Source organism: Dermacentor albipictus, chromosome 6 (genome assembly GCF_038994185.2).
Source record: "Dermacentor albipictus isolate Rhodes 1998 colony chromosome 6, USDA_Dalb.pri_finalv2, whole genome shotgun sequence".
Lineage (NCBI taxonomy): Eukaryota > Metazoa > Arthropoda > Arachnida > Ixodida > Ixodidae > Dermacentor > Dermacentor albipictus.
Window position 1 is genome coordinate 8,403,435 of NC_091826.1, and position 21,698 is coordinate 8,425,132.

The 21,698-nt window shown below is 47.5% G+C and overlaps 1 protein-coding gene across 1 annotated transcript in view; it reads right to left on the minus strand.

Annotated features, from left to right (window-relative positions):
* LanA (laminin subunit alpha) overlaps positions 1-13,790 on the minus strand; it is a 155,238-nt gene extending 141,448 nt beyond the window's left edge. Inside the window, exons 1-3 of the mRNA XM_065424809.2 lie at positions 13,665-13,790; positions 11,842-12,112; positions 10,224-10,412 (exon numbers count right to left, since the gene is read on the minus strand). Of these exons, the coding sequence (XP_065280881.2) occupies positions 10,224-10,412; positions 11,842-12,084 (432 nt within the window). The 5' untranslated portion in view covers positions 12,085-12,112; positions 13,665-13,790. The remainder of the gene's footprint in view (positions 1-10,223; positions 10,413-11,841; positions 12,113-13,664) is intronic.
* Positions 13,791-21,698: the final 7,908 nt, after the last annotated feature.

Consider the following 21,698-nt stretch of genomic DNA (forward strand, 5'->3'; position numbering starts at 1 on the left):
TTCCTTTCTTTAACGCTGCGAGCCCGGTACTTTCCAGTAACCAACGGCATGCGCGTTATCAGCATGACATAGCGTTCCCGAGAGGAAAGTAGCGGGCGCGGCGTTTTCAAGAAAGGAAGCGCATCAAGGCAGATGACGATTATCTTTGTGTGGCAGATATATACCTAAAAGGGTGCAAACTTTTTGAGAGTGTTTGAATTATATCTTGCCACACAATAAACGTTATCTGTCTTGTCCGCATTTCCTTTCTTTAACGCTGCGAGCCCAGTACTTCCCAGTAACGAACAGCATGCGCGTTATCACACTCTAAGAAAAGTTTATAGACCCTTTGGAGTGTATATTTGCCACGCAACAATAATAGTCACCTGCCTTGCCCGCATTTCCTTTATTGAAAACGCTGCGCTCGTTACTTTCCTGTCGGGAATGCTATGTCATGCTGATAACGCGCATGCCGTTCGTTACTACCGGGCTCGTCGCGTTAAAGAAAGGAAATACGGACAAGACAGATGACGAGTATTGTTGTGTGGCAAATATACACCCCAAAGGGTGCAACTGTTTTTAGAGTGCAGCATGACATAGCATTGCCTACAGGAAAGTAGCGGGCGCGGCGTTTTCAAGAAAGGAAACGCAAGCAAGGCAGATGACAATTATCATTGTGTGGCAGATATACAGCCCAAAGGGTGTAAACTTTTTTTAGAGTGAAAAGTGTACTTCTAAGTCACGAACGGCTTGCGCATTACCACACACTCTTAGACAAATTTACACCCTTTGGGGCGTATCTTGTCGCACAACAATAATCGTCATCCGTGCTGCCCGCGTTTCCTTTCTTTAACGCTGCGAGCCCGGTACTTTCCAGTCACGAACGACATGCGCCTTATCAGTGTGACGCAGCATTCTCGACAGGAAAGTAGCGAGCGCCGAGTTTTCAGGAAAGGAAACGCAAGCAACACTCTTAGAAATATTTACACCCTTTGGGGCTTATCTTGTTCCGCAACAATAATCGTCATCTGTCTTGCACTCTTACAAAAATTTACACCCTTTGGGGCGTATCTTGTCCCACAACAATAATCGTCATCCGTGCTGCCCACGTTTCCTTTCTTTAACGCTGCGAGCCCGGTACTTTCCAGTCACGAACGACATGCGCCTTATCAGTGTGACGCAGCATTCTCGACAGGAAAGTAGCGAGCGCCGAGTTTTCAGGAAAGGAAACGCAAGCAAGGCAGATGACGATTATTGTTGTGGGACAAATATACACCCCAAAGGGTGCAACCGTTTTAAGAGTGTGCCCGAGTTTCTTTTCTTGAAAGCTCGGCGCTCGCTACTTTCCTTTCGAGAAGCTGCGTCACACTGATAACACGCATGCCGTTCGTGACTGGGAAGTACCGGGCTCGCAGCGTTAAAGAAAGGAAACGCGGGCAAGACAGATAACGATTATTGTTGTGGGACAAGATACACCCCAAAGGGTGTAAATAGTTCTAAGAGTGAAGGCAGATGACGATTATTGTTGTAGGACAAATATACACCCCACAGGGTGCAACCGTTTTAAGAGTGCACTCTTAGAAAAATTTACACACTTTGGGGCTTATCTTGTCCCACAACTATAATCGTCCTCTGTCTTGCCCGCGTTTCATTTCTTTAACGCTGCGAGCCCGGTACTTCCCAGTCACGAACGGCATGCGCGTTATCAGCATGACAAAGCATTCTCTACAGGAAATTTAGTAACGAGCGCAGCATTTTCAAGAAAGGAAACGCAAGCAGGGCAGATGACGATTATCGTTGTGGGACAAATATACAGCCCAGAGGGTGCAACCGTTTTAACAGTGATATAACGTCTCTGCGCGGCAACTCGTGAGAAATATTTTATAGCCCTATAGGCTACAGTGAATATTTCACGACTGCAAGTAATTGTAATTTGTTCTACCACTGAGCGCTAACGTTTCTGGAGAACAGCGGTTGTTCGTTATGTTTGACGCTGTTTCATTTCAGCGAATAATGGTTCATGTTATGATCTGTATGCGCTGAACGCCTCGGAAGCACAGTGTGTTTAGTTATAGTTACAGTGTTTAGTTTAGTTATTAGTTATAGCCACGGTGCACCGTAGACGCCAGTGCGCGTGCGCGGTACAACATGCGCAGTGGTGCCTACACTGGCTCGCTGGCTTACTGATCTATAACTCTCTATTGAAAGGAGAGCCATCTCATCACCTGTATAGCCTATGTATAGCCTCTGTATCAACTGTATAGCCTGCAGTTCCAGTGTTCATCAAATCTGGATGAACGGCTGCCGCCTGGCCTTCGAGGCAGAGAGACAAGAGATACTAGAAAGGCGGCGGTCAACGCTCGGGCGATAAGTTGTAGACCCTAATCAAGGCGCTAAGCAGCGTACAAGGAGAACGCAGTGCTTGCGGTCGGCGCCGCAGAGATAAGGCAGCTGATTCATGAGAGCCGCGCGCGCGTATACAAGTGGCCGCTTCTTCGGTGTGCACGTTCTTGGCGCGACTTCTCACATTGCCCGCCACGACAGGACCTCGACGCCGCGTATATACGGCGATCTCGTTTCACTTCGCGGTCGCTGCAAACGCCTTTGCGCGACAGTGCGGTGGGGGAGCACGGGAGTCGCATTTCAGCGACGATGAAGACCCCTGAGAAGATTGCGACCGCCTCTGAGGCTGCGCATATCGGAGCTGCCGCCGATTACGACATGGCGCGTACGGCCGGCTGGTTGCGCTATGCCCGCGACGCGCTGCCACGCTTTCCTTCCGACCTCTGCGTATACAAGGACGCGTTACTTTATGTTAACTTGCCCTTTCATTGTGTGGTTTGTGCGCAATTAAGTTACCGTATTATTTCTATGAACTTGTGCTTCAACGTCACGACGTCTATGTTATATATATGCTTGTGGAAACGTGCACACTGCTTCCGTATACTGGTCCTCGCTGCATTTATCACTCTATCTACAAGATCAAAGAAACTGCACGGTCGTTCGCACCGCTAACGTGAATTTAAAGAACATACACGCACAATAAGAAAAACCAGAAAAAAAAAACGGTTAGCGGCATTAAGTTGTGCTGGTACACGGACAATATGCGTAGCAATGTTAGACACGCCCAGCTCGAGCATAACCCTACAGACTCCCGCCATTATTTAGCCGACGCATACGCGTGTTACGCATTTCTCTGCGTGTACGTGACGAAACATATGCATCGGGCGGCGGGACCCCATTGTCGTTAAATTTAATATCTCGGAGAAATATGTGCGCTTATACAGTTTTCTTTTTCGTTCACACTACATACAGATTGTATTAATAGCTATCAGCGTAGAGGTATTTCTAAAGCTTTCCTTACGAGCCCTCCCACACTTTGCTGACCTGTTTAGAAAAGGTTTATTCCAACAAAAAACGACACAAATATTTCAAGTCTCCGCGGATATGGCACAATACTACCAGGACGACAACATATACAAAGGATTGAGCTCTGTATACTCGGCACGTTCTCCCAGAAATGTTCGAGTCCACACAGTCTCACTAACATACGCATGGGTGTTTCAACGAACACTTTCAATTTTTCTTCAATTTACCTGTGGCAGATAGCAGAATTCTAGTCCATAAGCTGGTCTACTCGAAGTGGCAGACATTATTTGCACAGAAAAATGAAATGCATAATCGAGTAATTAACAAAAATTCACTAATTAAGTTTCTAACTAGTTATCTTATGGCACATATTGCAATTCATAAAAAATTCGAGAGGGTGAGACTGCGAGGCGTATCTATTTGAAAAGAATTGTGTGGGTGACACCATTTACGAGGTATGCGCCGTCAAACTTGCGGTAAAAATGCGCTATATTATTCCACTGATTTTCTTGACAAAACGTCGTTTTATGCATTAAAATACAAAAGTAAATGGAACACCAATGCATTTCACCGCAAAGATCGGGAATTATCTCGAAACTGGTGCCATTCTGAGAATTTGGTCCAAGTATATCCGCTTTGCGAACTTCCCGGCTAGAATTTGTAAATTGCAATATGTGCCATAAGGTAATTAGTCAGAAACTTAATTAGTGATAGAATTAGTGAATGAAGAAATTGTACAAAATTGAAAGAAAACTGGCCTGGTTTCAGCCAGGTATTCTTTGGAAGTTTAAGATTTCCGGCTGATAATGAAAACCCGCGGAAAATTGAAAACATAACGTGACTACAGCCTTGTCGCGCGGCACTTTTCGAGTGCTTTGGCGGGCTTTATAATACAGTCAATCTATCTCGCATCAAAAAAGGCCGCGTCCTCAGTCAAGCTACACGGGAGTCAGCAGGTGACACGGCCGCGACGTCTCGGTGTTGCCACGGGAGCTTGTTTGAGGGCGCTGATGCGGTCACGCGGTATTTGTCATTTTTCGTGGGTTTTCTTCATCAGCCAAAAAAACGAATGGACAAGCATTACCTCGCTGAAAGCATGCCAGTTCTAAGTTTATTTCAATTTCCTACAGATTATTCAATGACAGCACGATATTCAGAGCAGTAATCAAAAACATTTCCTAATTGCAATAAATTATTAAATTGAATGGCATCAACGAAATAAATTTCTGGCGGTTACTCGAGTGTGAACAATATTCACTTGGTAATGTTCACGTAGAATGGTCCGCCTTAAGCATTTCCATGCCTACCCAACGAGGAAACCTGTCCGCCCGTCCTACTGTAACTTTGGGCTAGTTGGTTTTCCATATAAGTGGCGCAGCGCGATGCAGGACAGAGGGACACAGAAAAGACGAGCGCTTACGCAAGCGATGTCACGTAAGATGAACCGGTATGAAGAAATTAATGTATAGCAGAAAAAAATTCCAAAGAAAAACTGGTGGAGGTGGCGAGTTTGGAACCTACGACACCACGCTCAGAAGTCGAATGTCTTACCCGCCGAACTTTTGGCTCGGATGCGCCTACCTAAATACATGTAAAATTAGAATTCGTTTTTCTCGGCAACCACTGCACCAAATTTGACAACGCTTATCGCATTTAAAAGAAAAACTTAAAATCTAGTGACTGTTGGTTCCGAATTTCTGACTTCGGCCGTCAATGTTTTATTAATAAGCGTCAAAAATCGAAAATTTTCACAATACGAAACTACCAATTTTAGAACTCTGTAACTTAGCAATGAAAAGTAATACCACAATTATGTGAATTGCATTTAATAGTACATCTAAAGCGGACAAAATTGATATGTTACACATGAATCTTAAAAATATAAATAGTATGGAAATACAGCTTTTACAGAACCCTTGTACACAACGTAACAAATTCATGTAATATGTAAAATTACATATCAAATTTGTCCGCTTTCAATGATCTAGTGGATGCCGTTTACGGAACCACGATATCTGCTCTTGATGCAGAGCTATTAATTTGTATACTTCGTGCTTCTATTTCTTTTTCAAACTTTCGGATTTAAAAAAGATCTTTTTAACAAAATTCGGGCACTAAATTTAAATTCCGCTCCCAGCAGACACTATAATTAACCTTTCTCTCTCAAATGCAACAAATTTCATTGAAATCGGTTCATAGCTTATCTCAGAAAAACGTTTTTGTGTTTTACATGTATCTGAAGAGGCCGCATCGGGGTTGAGCCCAAGTTAAAGATTCTTCTTAAACACTCACACTTGCAGAAGGTGGATATATCTGAGCCAAATGAATGCGTTGTACCGGCGGTACAAAGCAAATGTCGAAGGAGAACAGTTTCTATGAAGGCTGAGTCGAAAGATTTGGTGATGATGGAATAAAAGTAATCTTTTGGACCACATGTAGAGCTAGCTAGGAGCACTGTAGACACCAAGAACATTCCGACTTTGCTAAAATTTAATGCCAAACACGCCACATCCCCGATGCGTTTCGGTGGTCGCAGGATGCACATTCCGGTCGGGCGTTCCTTCATCGGCCGAAATGCCACCGATCTCTGAGGGCTCATGCGCTTCAAGTTGCGCAACGCAGACAGATAAGCAGGAAATAAGTTGATAAGGATGATAAGCATTGATGAGGGGTTATATGGTTCTCATCATGGTTGATAATGGTTCGACGATGATTGATAAGGTGCTAAAGAGCGATAAGGTCTTATAATGGAGCATTATGATAAGGTTAATAAGCACCAATAAGGATTATTAATGGTTATCAAGCCCGATAAGGTTCATAAGAGTTTATAAGGGTCGGATCGTCCCCGATAAGGTTGAGAAGGACGGATAAGGATCGGATCAAGTAAGATAAGGTTGCTAAGAGTCATATCATATCCGTTAGGGTGCATATTATCCACCTTTATCCCTCAGGATAATGGTGGATAAGGACCGGATTTATTTTGATAATGTTCATATCGACCGATAAGGGTCCATAAGGCTCCGATCGAGTCCGATAAGGTTGATAACAACCGATAAGGATTGATAAAGTTCGGATCTAGTCCGACAACGTTGATAACAACCGATAAAAGTTTATAAAGATTTATACTGGTAGGATCAGGTTGATAACATTTATGACGACACCGGGCTGCGTGGAGATGAGCAAGTCGCACAGTGCTTACTCATACATAGATAATAAGAGTTTCTGCGTGAATATTTTTACACATGCGATGCATGATATCTAGGACACCCTGTATGCTACAATTATCACGCATACGTGAGCACGCACATTCAATAGAGAGTTTTAGAATAAGGGCCCCAAAGAAATAACATCGAAGCCACTGGCACGTTTGTGTTTTGCGTCGGGCACGCTATCTCGCTGATTTAGCGGGAGCCCTAGAAGCTGCCCCAAAAGATTTACGTCAATAAAAGTGCGGCACCCATCGAAGCGACGGCTCTAACCTAGCATGAAACTGGGTTTGATTCGTGGTAACGCGTGAAGTTCGGAAGCTAAGAGAAGTGACTGCAGTTATCGCTTTCTCTCAGCTAGCGTGTGTGGCGAAAACTGATTCATTAGACGTCGCTGATTCCGAATTCGATTGTCGATTTCATGGTTCGTAAGCCTAACACGGTTTAGCTTGGTTGGTGAAGGTTGGTTACTCAAAACAGCGCAACTAATCGCTTGCTGCTGATACAACAACCTCTATATTGTAAACTTTTGGGGCCCCTATTCTAAAACTCTCTAATAAATACTTTCGATGGCTTGGCCACAAGAACCAGACTGGTTGAAAATCAAGCTGCTGTCTTGCGAAATATATCTATGGATATAGGTATATACAAAACTTATATGAAGGTAAGTCGCTCATATACACCTTGTACGCTGATCACGTATGTCGAGCTCTGTTCTGCGTAATAAAAAAGTAACCTAAATAAAACCTGTACATATAACGTCAGCTCACAGGAGCTCCTAAAGCACACCAATCTATATAAGGAATGGTGAATTATATGCATGACTTTATGTTAATTTATTAGGCACTCAGTAGGCGCCAGTTCTGGACAATCCTCCAGTATGGGCATGTCCAACTATGCAGGATTCCAATATAAGAGATGAAGATTTAAACAGGCACACTCCCAGTGGTACATGCTGAATATGTCTAAATCAATGAAAAGTAAATTAAAGAATTCGTGACATAATTAACCATTCTATTAACACATCGGCGTGTGTAGAGCTGCATGTGAAACTTCCATCTTTCGCGGTGCAAACGCACTGCAAGACGCAAATGTGGGCCCGTCTGCCGCCCGTCACTCGCAGGGGCGGCGAGCGAGCTCACGCAGCGCCCGCATTCTGGGGGGTTGGCGTCGCCGCTATTCCCAGAAACGGTCCTCGCTCGCTGAGCCCGCCACCCTGCGCCCCGTCTCTCCCTCTCTCTCGCAAGAAACCGCCACGGACAAAGCGGCACGTTGCAGAAAGTTCGAAACCAAGTAAAGAAAAAGCCAGCACCGCGGCACTGGACCATTTGCTGACGGGGAGGGCGGCGAGACGGTCGACGGGAGGAGACGGCGCAAAGAAAATATTCCGTCCCGCCAAAGGGGAACACTCCGTGCAAAAGCGACTCGAGAGGCCGGACAGAGTGCGAAAGCAGATGCGCTATATCATTTTTTCTCGCTTTCTTTCTTTCTTTTTTGACCACTGAAGCGCGTTTGTTTGCAGAGGAGAAACACTAATTTACCCGCAGGCCAAGTGCATCATAGAAGTGCACACCGCCACAGGGAAGCGTCTCAGTGGGCTTAAATGCCGGGTATAACAGCGCAGCTTCTTGAACGAAAAAAAAAAGAAAAAAAAAAGGAAAATACAGACAAGGAAAATAGGCTTCCTTGTTCGTTATCTTTTTCTTTTTGCTCTCGTTCAAGAAGTCGCGTTGTTACACCTTTATTCATACAGAACCAATTAGCCCAATGTTTGACGTCCTTGCGTTCGTGGCGTGTCAAAGCGACCCGATGGTACATAACGTACACGTATGCAACGTAGCCACCGAAGTGACTTTTGGCGGTTACAGCACTTCACCCGGAGGTTGATGTAAGTGGTGAAACTAACTCGAATGCTCTTCTGCTGCTGCTGCTTCGCAAGTGGCCAAATTTAAGCGACGTAGGTCGGTGGGGAGGGGTGCCAGCTCCCAACAAGAACCTGCGCGCTCCGATTGTGATGTTATAGAGGACCGACTCTCCGTTTGGAAATCGTTGTTTTGGATATATATATCGACCTTCGGGATATCAAGACCTACGAGCATAAAGTCACGAATCCAGCGCACAAGCATATGGGCCTACGATGCGCTGGCAAAAACTGTATCGCCCTTCGTAAAACGTACACGTTTGGGCGAGCTGCATGGTGGTTCATCGTAAACATGCTTACAGCAGAAGGTCAAACATGGACAGTGTTTTGTAATTGCGCATGTTAAGCTCTGTGTCAGGATGCACTCAATAAAACAAACAAGCCGACTGCAAAACGCGGATCTGTTCGTTTTCTTTCTCGGCACATGTTAGCGTCATTTACACTACAGTCGATTAGCTTGTTTTAAAGTTTTTTCTTATCATTAACCGGAAGTATGTCATATATCATGTCTGGATGTAAACTTCACCACAACGAATAAAATTTCGTTGGAAGTTCGCGTCGCCGCCGCTGGGAGGCGGCTCTCAAATGTTCGGAGCTGGAAGCGCTGGAAGACTGGGCCGTCCATTCAGTTCCGTCCGGCAAGCCGAAGACGCCGCCTGAGTCCAAGGACTTCGAGCCGCCACCTGAGGCGACCGCAACCAAAACTGCCGGACCATTCTTTTATGCGAAGCATATTACGAGAGCTCAACCCAGCTCCTCAGGCGCGGCGGGTGTCGCCTTCAATACCACGTGACACCGTGACGTCACGACAGAGGAGAAGTGGCTTTGGCTCAACTCTTGCAAGATGGGCTGGGTGGGAATCGAACCAGGGTCTCCGGAGTGTGAGACGGAGACGCTACCACTGAGCCACGAGTTCGATGCTTCAAAGCGGTACAAAAGCGCCTCTAGTGAATGCGGCGTTGTCTTAGAAACGAGCTGTTTCTAACGCTCAGGCGTGCGTCGCTTGCTCAGGCGCACATTTCGTTGCCGCGCCGAACGCTGCGTTGCTCGACGCTCACCGCGTCCAATGCGGGGCGCGTAGTCGCTGCGCCGTAGCCCATTGTCTTACACCCCTTGGCGGGTCGACGGGAACGCTGTCGCGTTCCACTCTTGAAGGCGAAGCAGAGTAACGCATGAGTTGTTTCTTTGTCTAGCCGAACCAAATATAGCCAAGCAACAGCAGTTCACCAGGCTAAACAGCGGTTCAACAACTAAAATAAAGGCTAGTATGCTTCGCATCCTGGGCTTAACCTTACCTAAGCCACAGCCATTTTTTTTCATAAAGTCCATGTTGTTGTTCTTCTTCTTTTGGAAGTTCGCGCTTTTGTCTTATGTAATTCTCTCTTAGTTCTTGCGCAATACTTGTCAATGACAGGTACCCAAACCATGTATACCGTCTACTCGGGATGCACTAGCCTACGCGTTGATGCCCTTACGAAGCTCTCAAGCTGCGCATACAACAGTGTGCTGGCCGCAGGGCTTCCTATATATATATGTATATATATATATATATATATATATATATATATATATATATATATATATATATATATATATATATATATATATATATATATCACAATTGATCGAATCTTGGGGCACCATGGGCCGCGACGCCAATATGTTGCACAGCGCAGAGGGAACGACCACAAGAAAAGACGACGCCAATGCGCGTTGCAGATGCTGGGAGCGCGACGACAGAGTGTTACCTGTCCGAGGTCGACGGTGAGGTTGACCTCGTTGAAGCGCGTTCCGCGGGAGAGCGGTGGACTCTGCCACCACCGCTCGGTGCCGTCGATGGCGTAGCGTGCCGGGTGCTCGCGCCGCTGGCCCAGCGTGTCGCCGTAGTACTCGTGCGGAGGGTAGTCTCGGCGGGGGTCATCACAGTAGTCGCACACCTGCATGGCGCGAACGAATGAACGCAGTCAGGCTGAAGCAGGCGCTGTTGCACCAAACAGGCATAATTTATTCTGGATGGCTCAATTACTGAAACGATGACGTGAATTTTGAACTCTGCCAGTTCGATGCAAGTTCAAATACACTAAGGTCCAGCGTGAGGCCTAACTACCGGATGCTTTCCTGTCACGAACAACTTCTGGTCGCCGCTGCGTTCCCGACAGTAATGTACCTGGTACGAGGACGCTTGTTCTTTTGGTACGCGTTACAAGGCGTAACTATTTTAGTATAAGGGCACTCGGTGAAGGAAGTAATTAGGTACGCCATTACAGCGTTAAAAAAGAAAGGGGGGGAGCAGCATGAGTTTATTGACGGTTACTGTCGCGTGGCATAACGCTGCACAATAAAAGGTGCAAAAATCAAGGGTGGCTATAGCTGAATCAATCAAGTTTATTTTCATTCTGTCAAAAATACAGAAAGAAGGACTGCGACAAAAAGCTGTTTGTCAGAACAGCTTTACCTGGTCACAAATGAATCCTCTTCTGTATTCATTTAACTCCTCTTTCTGTAATCCAAACAGGTTCAAATAGGAGTTCAGAAGTTGGACCTTGGACTGTACGCTCTTAAAAAGATTCACACCCCTTGGGACTTGACCCACAACAATAATCGTCATCCGTCTTGCCCACATTTCCTTACTTCAACGCTGCGAGCTTGGTACTTCCAATTCACGAACGGCTTGCGCGTTATGAGCGCGACAGAACATTCTCTACAGGAAAGTAGCGAGCGCCGAGTTTTCAAGAAAGGAAACGCAAGCAAGGCAGATGACGATTATTGTTGTGGGACAAATATACACTCCAAAGGGTGCAACCGTTTTAGCAGTGTATACGTTATGGTGTATTTTATTAAGCACTTTGCGTCGAGTGAGAGACAAAACCCATCATCGTCTGCGCGATAGCTGAGACTACATAAGCCACGAGAATGTACAAGGAACTGTTATAAAAGAGAGCAGTGTATACAGTGGCAGGTTCTGTCTAAACTGTATACTTGCATTTCTCTTGCGGGGAAAATGAAAGGTGAATACTCCCTTTCCGAATACCACACCCAAATCGAGGCACAAATACCGTCAGCCTGACGCCAACGTTCCGCGTCGTTCTTTCGTGCCCTTTTGATGACAAGAAAAGAATCCACAATCATTCCAAAGTGATTCACCGCTCCCAGATCTAAAATGCAATATAATGACTATCAATAAAAGAAAAAAACAATCGCCGAGCAGTCCTTGAGGTCACCGCATGCTGGTGCTAGAGCTTTCAGGCGGCACCACAACCTGGCTTAAAATTTGTACCTTGCCTACAATGCAAAAAGGCAGTCATATTCTTTTTTTTTCCCGCAACGTACAGCTGCCTCATCATCAGCGTCGCCACAGAGACCCACCTGTCCCTGGATGATGTTGATGTTCGGGTTGTCCTGCTTGTCAAGGTTGGCGCCGACGAGCTTGCAGTAGAGCTCGGGCGTGCCCTGGTCACCACACGTAGCCGTGGCCGAGATGTTGCGGCCCTCGGCAAGGTTGAAGTACGGAGGGTTCAGGATTTGGCTTCTAGCGCGTAGGGTGCACCATGCCAGGAAGCACAGCAGCGTCGCGGTTATCCACGCCGCGCTGCTAACGGCGGCCGCCATTTTGTCTCTCTCTCGCCGCTGACCAGTCCTGCAGCGTGCACGACGGCGAGCTGTTTTTCGACTTCCATAAGCAATGCTTAAATTGAGCCGCGTGCACATCGGCGAGCTCAGCAAGGCGTGCTGAAAGCTCGGGTTTTGTTCGCGTCGAAGCATGTTCCGCCCATTTCAAGAGTTCCCTGCGTTTCGTGTTTGTCCAATACGTATGCGCTAATCGCCTTTCGAAACTATACACTGAATGAACTATAGCTCGTACGGCTCACAGGGTTATTTACAATTGGAAGTACGCAACGTTTGTTCCCGTCATGACAGTCATATTCTTGCAGTTGCAGCGGTAGCGGCGTTCAATAGCGCTCACGTTACATTGAGCTGGCACATTGGGAGGCAACACACTGTCAGCTCTTTCCGTTGTGCGTGTTGTTGAGCGTCGCGCAATCTGGATTTATTAATCGAAACAATGTCACGAAATCACGGAATGCAACCGTTATATCCGTTAGCACGCTGTAACAACGAAAGCGGATATTTTGTCCATATTTTAGAAACTTGCACTTTTCTTTCCCACTATTTTGTTTCTATTGACGTGGAAAAATAAAAAAAAAGGGAGGGGGGGGGGGGGGGTGTCGCTCGCTGTGAGAATGTGCCAGGTAACTCTGTGTCACGTGCTTAAAAGAATTAGAGATCAGTTACACGTTCCGACGAGTTGTGCAAATTACAACAGCAGCAGTCATCGTCCGCGAAACTGCTCTATATTTTTCATCCGTTTCACGACCTTCTTTGTGTGTGCCTACTTCGTATGCAAGTGAGCTGGAGTCATAGTATTTAGTTTCCACATTTCGGTGCAATATAACCGTACACATACAGAAAAGAAGAAACATTGAATGAAAATCTTTTCTAACAGAAAAAAAAATATATGCGACGTTGGCGAGACTGAGAAACCGGCGTTAGCCCGATTACACAAATTATCGTCTGATCCGTAACATGCGTAACAAGCTTACACATTCGTGCATTTTTTTTTTTTCTTTCTTGGGCGACATAAGTCTCAAAGGTGTAGTAGAAGCACTCCAACATTCGTTTGCTTTAGGTAGCTGTAAAGTTGGCCATGACAAAAAAAATTGCCATTAGCGGGCAGTCGTCCTAGCTAGTACACTTACCACGAAGTCTTGACAGTTTACGAGTTTCAAGTCATAGTAGAAAACACAGTGCTCTAACCCCTGTCTTCGATCCCGCGCGTCACCCATATCATTTCGTTGAAATACCGATTATTGCGGCCTATATATGCTTTAATTTACGTATCCAGTACGCTCTACACTATAAGTGTCCTGGTAGAACGCGTCACATCAGTTCCTGAATTCATTTCACATTTTAGAAGAGTTGATTGTTGCGCTACTTGGTCTTCCATATTCGAACTAGTAACTTCGCGCAATAAAAACCACATACACAAGAAAGGCGGACAAAGGCAAGCGCTTGTCTTGTCCACCTTTCTTGTGTCTGTGGTTCTTATTGCGCTAAGTTACTAGTTCATTTCGCGTCGTCCGCTCGAGGCAGCAGGATGTCGAAGTGCCCATGAAAACAGAACCACTCACGTTATCGAGGAGGCGCCTGTTGTCTGGAGCGTTCGCCGCTTGCGCAGCGAGGTTCAGAAGCAGTGAGCGGGGGGTCGCATGCTCCCAACCGCGCGCGGGGGAGGACTGAGAGAATACCGATCGGGGGAACACCAAGAAACCGTTCTTCGCCTCTCCGGAGAGTCTTTCCCAAGGAGAGAGGGAGGGGTGCAGAATAGCGCCCGCAGCAAGTCCGCGCCGCTCTCCTTCCGTCGCAACACAATCTCTTTCTCTCTCCCTCACGTATCCTTTTTCGTTTCTTTTGACCTCCAGCCCCCCCCCCTCCCGTACCATAAAGATCACATAGCACACAGGCGCGGTCGCTGAGGCGACCAGTAAATGTGTGCGGCATTGTGAAAGCTACGAGCTCCATGGCTCCTGCTATGCAAGCGCCGAACTATAGCGCAGCGTCAAAAAAGAAATTCGTGGTTTACTAGTGCAACCGCAGTTGCCGTTAACTATATACTACATAAGCGTCGGCGAACACAGAAGCACACTTGATGTTTACCGACCTACTTCATGCGTGCAGGCAGCTCTTGCGAATTATTCCCGCGGTTGCATTCAACGACGTTGCACGGAATTCGCCGGGGAGAGCCGTTCCCTTCGCTCTCCCTATCTCTTCTCTTTCTCGACACGCGCATCCTCGCAGACGGCAGCTCGCTCCTCCGCTGAGACGAGATAACGAGCGTAGCAGACGACGGACAGGGCGGCGGCCGAGTCACAACCCGAGTCGGTTCTCAAGGTCATGTTGGGGCGACGGAGGAGGAGCAGGCGGTGCGGCACCCCCGTATGACTGACCCGGGCCCTGCTCGTTCCCACATAGAGAGCGGTGTGAAAGGCATCTCGCAAGAGTCGGTATCTAACTCGTGTGGTAGTGCGTGTGCGAATACGGGTCCAGCCAGGTCCAGCTGCGTGAGTCAGCAAAAAAAAAAAAGAAAAGAAAACATCACTGCAAACATTATTAGCTCATCCCAGGCGCTTGGCGTTAGATAGGTAGGTTCCTGCATCGCATCTTTTCTAGTGTCTGGTGATGAGCAAACATTACGTGCATTACACTTGTACACACACACGTACTAAAGAACGCACACTATGTTAAATGGTCCAATGACAAGAAAGAAAAGAAGAAAAAAAGATTAAAACTGGTCCAAATAAACACAAGCGCCAAGAAGCGGATCGGGATCAATTAAAAGTGTCGACCCCATGAGCAGTAGCTTCTCCGAAGACGGACCTAGTCGACCACTCCCTTCTTGGCAACGCGATCGAGCTACCTCTTTCAGGTGCGTGCGCATTAGCGAGAGCACATGCACACGCGCCAGTTTCCATTCGGCCCCGTACTCGGTTAATGAAACGCACGAGTGATGGTCATCTTAACCACGTACAACCAATCATTTCCCGCTATTCCCATTCTCCCTAGTGGCTGCAAGCGCTTGGAGACGAACAATTTTGAGAAAACGGCTCTCAGTTTCACCTTCTCGTCAGTTCTCTAAAGGACGCCAAATTTGTAGTCTTTGGTGTGTTTTGTGATGATGTGGATATTGTGTCGGAATGAAATATTTCTGGTTTTTAGTTTCATTCCACGGAAAAACGTTCCGTTCCGGTTCTACTCCCGGAACGAAAAAAAAAAAATAATAATAATCCGTTGCGGTTCATAATGGTTTTGGTTCGCATGCAAAACTTTTCGAAGCAAAGTACCGATAAGAATATAGTATTTCTTTTTCTCAATAAGTTCATTATGAATTCTGAGGTCATGCTCAGTGCCATAAGTCAAGGCACTGAGCATGATCTCAGGAGCAGCGTGTCATCGAGTGTACTCGCCAAAATGCGAGACCGCTGTTCAGATAAAACGGACTTAATTGAACGATAAAACTTCGGTAACAAGGCGTTGTACCTTTAGAAAACGGAACGTAAAGCTCTTCAGCGCACAAGCCCTGGGTATTGCTACGATGCCGATTCGCTACTGCACTTAGCAGCAGCCTGATTATTATTAAAGCCCACACCACGCGTACGCTTGCGGACGCGCGCAAGCTCGCGTCCACGCGCCCACGCATGCGCAGACAGTGCGGCACGGCTCGTATGCGTCATTCCAGTACATCATTAAACGCGGCGCGATATCGTTGAACAGTCCGTTATCGTGCGCTTGGGCCATAGGGTTCCTCACTATGTGAAATCTGGCGCTGCTGCGCTGTGTGGTATGCACGGGTATGCCGGCATATTGTGACTTCGTATTGACATCGTTCTCGGAGACCAAGACACCTTGAAGATGCGCCTGGCAAGCACCGTTCCGTCTGTCACAATCATTCATTTTCTACTAAAACAGCACATAAAAAGCTATTTTAGCTTTTTATTACGCAAACGAAGTCGACGCCAAAATGCGATCGTTCTGCAAAATTTGAATAAGAACAGTGCATGCAGCGGTGAGCGCACAATCTTTTTTTGGACACGCGCAGCCAAATTTTCAGGACCCTGTACTACACTCTAAGAACAGTTTACATCCTTTGGAATGCCCCTGACCCGCCGTGGTTGCTCAGTGGCTATGGTGTTGGGCTGCTGAGCACGAGGTCGCGGGATCGAATCCCGGCCACGGCGGCCGCATTTCGATGGGGGCGAAATGCGAAAACACCCGTGTGCTTAGATTTAGGTGCACGTTAAAGAACCCCAGGTGGTCAAAATTTCCGGAGTCCTCCACTACGGCGTGCCTCATAATCAGAAAGTGGTTTTGGCACGTGGTGGTGGTGGTGAAAACTTTATTGAAAATGCCCGGCGATTTGGGTGGGGTGGGGCCATAAGCACCCCAGCCTAGGTGACGGCCTCGAGTCCTTGGACCCGGGCGGCTTCCTCGGCGTGCCGGACGGCCCACAGTTGATCGGCGAGGTCGTGGCTGAGCAGGGCCGCCTCCCAACGCGCCCCTCGGTTCGAGACTGCCATTTCTATCCCGTTCGTCGGAGTCTCCTGCTGCTGGCTACCGGCGCATGCCCACAGCATGTGCTGCAGCGTCCCTCTGGCTCCGCACGCTTTACAGTCGTCGGACGGATATATGTCGGGGTAGCAGAGGTGAAGGATCACCGGGTTAGGATATGTGTGTGTCTGCAATTGCCTCCAGGCAACCGCCTGTTTCTTGTTTAGGTTGGCGTGCGGTGGTGGGTATTTACATCTGTTCAATCTGTAGTGTTGCGTGATGTCTCTGAAAGTGGTCATGCGATCCCCCCACGTCCACTCCTGCATCGCTCTCGCGGTGGGCGAGACGTCGGGATTGCCGGCGGGCGCCGCGGCTCGGCATGTAAGTCCTCGAGCCGTGGCGTGGGCCGTCTCGTTTCCCGAGAGCGGAGGGTCCGTGTGGGCGGGGGTCCATACGAGGAAACGGTCGTTTTTGCGGCAAATATTGCCCTGTTGAATTTGGAGAATGTGGGCCGCTTCCCGGGAGATCCGGCCGCTAGCATAGTTGCGTATCGCTGCCTGCGAGTCGCTGATTATCACCTCGGCATCCGTGGTGGCCACCGCGAGGGCTATCGCTGCTTCCTCGGCCGCCTCCGTCTCTTCTGTGCGTATCGTCGCGCTCGCGACGCAAGTTCCGCTATGGTCCGTGACTGCAACCGCGAAACCACGCTGCCGCTCGTAACGGGCCGCATCTACGTAGACAGTTTCTTTGTTGCTGCCGTATTTCTTTTGTAAATCTCGCGCGCGCCTGTTGCGCCGGCCAGTGTGATGCGTCGGGTGCATGTTCTTGGGCAACGGCGAAACGGCGATGCGCTCGCGAATCGGTATGGGTATCGCAACCTTTTCGCCCTGCTGTGTGTAGTAGCTGATGCCCAGCGTCTCGAGAATGTGTCGTCCGGTTCTGCTTTTTGACAAACGCTCGTACTGCGCGATGTTGTGCGCTTCTATTATCTCGTCTAGGGTATTGTGTAAACCCAGTTCGAGAAATTTATCCGTGCTGGTATTGATCGGCAATCCTATGGCACGTTTGTACGCTTTGCGGATGAGGCGGTCTAGTTTAGTTCGTTCGGCCACCTGCCACTTGAGGTAGGAGGCGACGTACTTTATGTGACTGGTTACGAACGCTTGTACCAGGCGGATCGTATTGCTTTCTTTCATTCCGCTATGTCTGTTCGTGATGCGTATCAGTAACCGGATGGAATGCCCCTTCTGCCACACAACGATAATCCTCATCTGCCTTGATGCGTTTCCTTTCTTTAACGCTGCGAGCCCGGTACTTTCCAGTAACGAACGGCACGCGCGTTATCAGCATGATAGCATTCCCGACAGGAAAGTAGCGGGCGCGTCGTTTTCAAGAAAGGAAACGCAAGCAGTTGGCAGATGACGATTATCATTGTGTGGCAGAGATACACCCCGAAGGGTGCACCTTTGCCTAAGAGTGTACTGGAATAAGGCAGTGTGCCATCCGCGGGCGAAAACATCATGGCTCTTTTTGCGATGACAGCCTGGGGTGTTGAAAATCTCCGGTCTACACTCTTAGAAATATTTACACCCTTTGGGGCTTATCTTGTCCCACAAAAATAATCGTCATCTGTCTTGCCCGAGTTTCCTTTCTTGAAAGCTCGGCGCTCGCTACTTTCCTTTCGAGAAGCTGCGTCACACTGATAACGCGCATGCCGTTCGTGACTGGGAAGTACCGGGCTCGCAGCGTTAAAGAAAGGAAACGCGGGCAAGACAGATGACGATTATCGTTGTGGGACAAGATACGCGCCAAAGGGTGTAAATATTACTAAGAGTGTACAATCTAAGTAAAATTACACCCTTTTGCCACACAACGATAATCGTCATCTGTCTTATCCGCATTTCCTTTCTTTAACGCGGCGAGTCCGGTATTTTCAGGTCACGAACGGCATGCCCGTTATCAGCATGACAGAGCATTCTCGACAGGAAAGTAGCGAGTGCAGCGTTTTCAAGGAAGGAAACGCAAGCAAGACAGATGACAATTATCGTTGTGTGACAAATATACACCCCAAAGGGTGTACATTTGTTGGATGGATGGATGTTATGAGCGTCCCCTTTGGAACGGGCGGTGGGTTGCGCCACCAAGCTCTTGCTAGTACACTGCCTAATGTCCTACCTAAATTTTAAAAAATTTTAACAAATCTTAAAAAACGCTATGAACTCCCACAACCAAATTTTCTGATCCCTTATTGCGCACTGTGTTTTCGTACATCTACGTTTTTTGTCGTTTCCCTACACTCTAAGAACAGTTTACACCCTTTGGCTTGCCCCTTCTGCCACACAAAAATAATCGTCATCTGCCTTGATGCGTTTCCTTTCTTTATCGCTGCGAGCCCGGAACTTTCCAGCAACGAACGGCACGCGCGTTATCAGCATTTAACAGTTTACACCCTTTGGAGTGCCTCTTCTGATAACGCGCGTGCCGTTCGTCACTGGAAAGTTCCGGGCTTGCAGCGATAAAGAAAGGAAACGCATCAAGGCAGATGACGATTATTTTTGTGTGGCAGAAGGGGCAAGCCAAAGGGTGTAAACTGTTCTTAGAGTGTACTTTTATTCCACCAATCCCCCAATCGCCTCTTACTAATCCCTATTGCGGACATGTTTACTTTTCCACTGCTCTAGCTGAACCCAGGGGCTTCAAGGAGGCCAGTGGTGCCTAAATCGACCGCTGGGTAGAGGTCTTCACATTCTAATAAAACATGCTCCATAGTTTCCTTAGCTTTACCGCAGCAAGCACATGCGTTTGTTGGATGGATGGATGAGCGTCCCCTTTGGAACGGGGCGGTGTTGCGACACCAAGCTCTGGCTATTATACTGCCTAATGTCCTATCTACGTTAAACAATAAAAAAGAAGAAAAACAACTATGAACTACCACACCCAATCTTTCTGATCCCCCTATTCGAATTGTACTTTTGTTCGTCTACGTTTTTTGTCGTTTCTCTACTTTTCTTCCACCAATCCTCCAATCGCCTCTTACTAATGCCTATTGCGGACATGTTTACTTTTCCACTGCTCTCGCTGAACCCAAGGGCTTCAAGGAGGTCAGTGGTGCCTAAATCGACCGCTGGGTAGACGTCTTCACATTCTAATAAAACATGTGTAACGAAGAAAAGTAGCCTGCCTGCGCCACAGCACCATCGCTACAGGTATGAGCGCGTGGTTGCTGTTCTTGCCGAACGCTTCTGACTGCTACCCATTCGCCTGCCCCGGTTGCTAATAAATCTCTTAGCACATGCTCCATAGTCTCCCTAGCTTTACCGCAGCAAGCACATGCTTCTTCTTCCGTCTTGTATCTCGCTTTATAGGTGCGTGTTCTGAAGCATACCGATCTCGCTTCGAAAAGTAATGAGCTTCTCTTTGAGTTATCATAAATTGTTTCTTTCTTGATTTCGTTTTTCCTCATAAGTAGTTACCCATGACAGGTTTCTTTTCCATTGCCGCCACCCATGAGATTATTTCAGCCTCTCTGACTTTCCGCTTGACCTTCTTTATTGCTGTGTTGCCCACCCTACAGGCCGCATACTTGCTGGTAAGCTTCCTAGTTCTTTTCCTCCACTGTGAATCAATGTTTTTCCTGTACAGATACCTGAACACTCTCCCAGCCCAGTTACTTTCTTCCACATTCCTCAGTCGTTCTTCATACTCAATTTTACTGCGAGCTTCCCTCACTTCAAAATTAGTCCAGCCCATACGAGGCTCTGAACAGGAACTATGCCGCTTCAATGTAACCTGGGGCCTGACGGACCAAATGACTGAGCTATCTCTCCGGGCAACATCCAAGGGTCACGAGTTCAAATCCCCTGTTCTCTTCCTTTTTTTTTTGTTTTCCTTCTTTTTTATCTCTTTTCTTCTAATTTATTACTATACAAGGGAATTGCATATCTCCGCCACGACCGTCCGCACGGGGACCTTGTTAAAGAAAAAAAAATTCTCTGTAAAAAACTAACCCTCCTCTATAATGTATGGCCACTCATTGCAGGTCATAAACTACCAGGTTTCTCCAGTTGAGTGCCATCTGTGAGGTTTAACCGAGCTCAGATTGATCGACCTTGGCTGATCGAAGAAAGCACCACTGTAGGTTAAATGAGGCGTACAACATCCTGCGGTGGCGAAGAGGTAGAGTATCCGCCTCGCGTGCAAGAGGACCGTGGTTCGAATCCCGGTGACGCGCAATTTCCCACCAGAAAAAAAAAATCCGCGTGTTAAGGAATTGCATAAAAAGGTCTGGAGTGCGGCCTGATCCCGGTGACCAGAACCGGTAACGGCACTCTCTCACCAGAGCAGGATTGGCCACCCTGGTGCAGTACTTGGTCACAACCTCCTATATGAATACAACAATCAAACACCGGCCCTCAATCCCCAGCAACCGCGAAGCAATTGACCACGGCGGCGGCCAGATCTGTGACACAGCAAAGGGTGCTAAGAATCCCTGGCTCCGGACAGGCCGCCATTGGAATCTGTACCTGGCCACGTTCAACGTTAGAACATTATCTAGTGAGGCGAGTCTAGCAGTGTTATCGGAGGAATTAGAGGGCGGCAAATGGGATATAATAGGGCTCAGTGAGGTTAGGATATACAGTGCTTAAAAGCGGGCACGTCTTGTGCTACCGGGGCTTAGCGGAGAGACGAGGAGTCGGATTCCTGATTAATAAGGATATAGCTGGTAACATACAGGAACTCTATAGCATTAACGGGAGGGTGGCAGGTCTTGTGGTGAAACTAAATAAGGGGTACAAATTGAAGGTCGTACAGGTCTACGCCCCTACATCCAGTCATGATGACCAGGAAGTCGAAAGCTTTTATGAAGACGTGGAATCGGCGATGGGTAAGTCAAAACAAAATACACCATACTGATTGGCGACTTCAATGCCAGGGTAGGCAAGAAGCAGGCTGGAGACAAGTCAGTGGGGCAATATGGCATAGGCTCTAATAGCAGGGGAGATCGAATAATTAGTAGAGTTTGCAGAACAGAATAATATGCGGATAATGAATATCTTCTTTCGCAAGCGGGTTAGCCGAAAGTGGACGTGGAGGAGCCCAAATGGCGAGACTAGAAATAT